Source organism: Alligator sinensis, unplaced genomic scaffold (genome assembly GCF_000455745.1).
Source record: "Alligator sinensis unplaced genomic scaffold, ASM45574v1 scaffold573_1, whole genome shotgun sequence".
In the NCBI taxonomy this organism is placed as follows: Eukaryota; Metazoa; Chordata; order Crocodylia; family Alligatoridae; genus Alligator; species Alligator sinensis.
Window position 1 is genome coordinate 963,339 of NW_005841877.1, and position 290 is coordinate 963,628.

Here is a 290-nt window from a genome sequence, read left to right on the forward strand (position 1 = left end):
GCTCCACCCCCCTAATCGCCGCCGAGCGGAGGAGGAGGAGGAGAAGAGGAGGGGGGACCGGACCGGACCAGACCAGACCGCACCGCACAGCGGAGCCCTCTATTTTTTATTATTATTATTTATTTATTTTTATTTTTTCCCCCGGGGCCTCATTGCATGGGGATGTGTTCAAGGCAAGAGCGGATTCAGAAGGATATCGACGTCGTGATCCAAAAGTGCAAGGCGGACAAGGACTGCCTGTTTGCAGGTGAGGGCAGGCCGGGCTCCGCCTGCTCCCGCGGCCGCCTCTG

General features: G+C 57.9%; 1 protein-coding gene across 1 annotated transcript in view; it reads left to right on the forward strand.

Annotated features, from left to right (window-relative positions):
* Positions 1-53: 53 nt before the first annotated feature.
* The window catches only part of PARP8 (poly(ADP-ribose) polymerase family member 8), a 220,758-nt gene continuing 220,521 nt past the window's right edge, over positions 54-290 (forward strand). Inside the window, exon 1 of the mRNA XM_025196126.1 lies at positions 54-247. Within this exon, the coding sequence (XP_025051911.1) occupies positions 157-247 (91 nt within the window). The 5' untranslated portion in view covers positions 54-156. The remainder of the gene's footprint in view (positions 248-290) is intronic.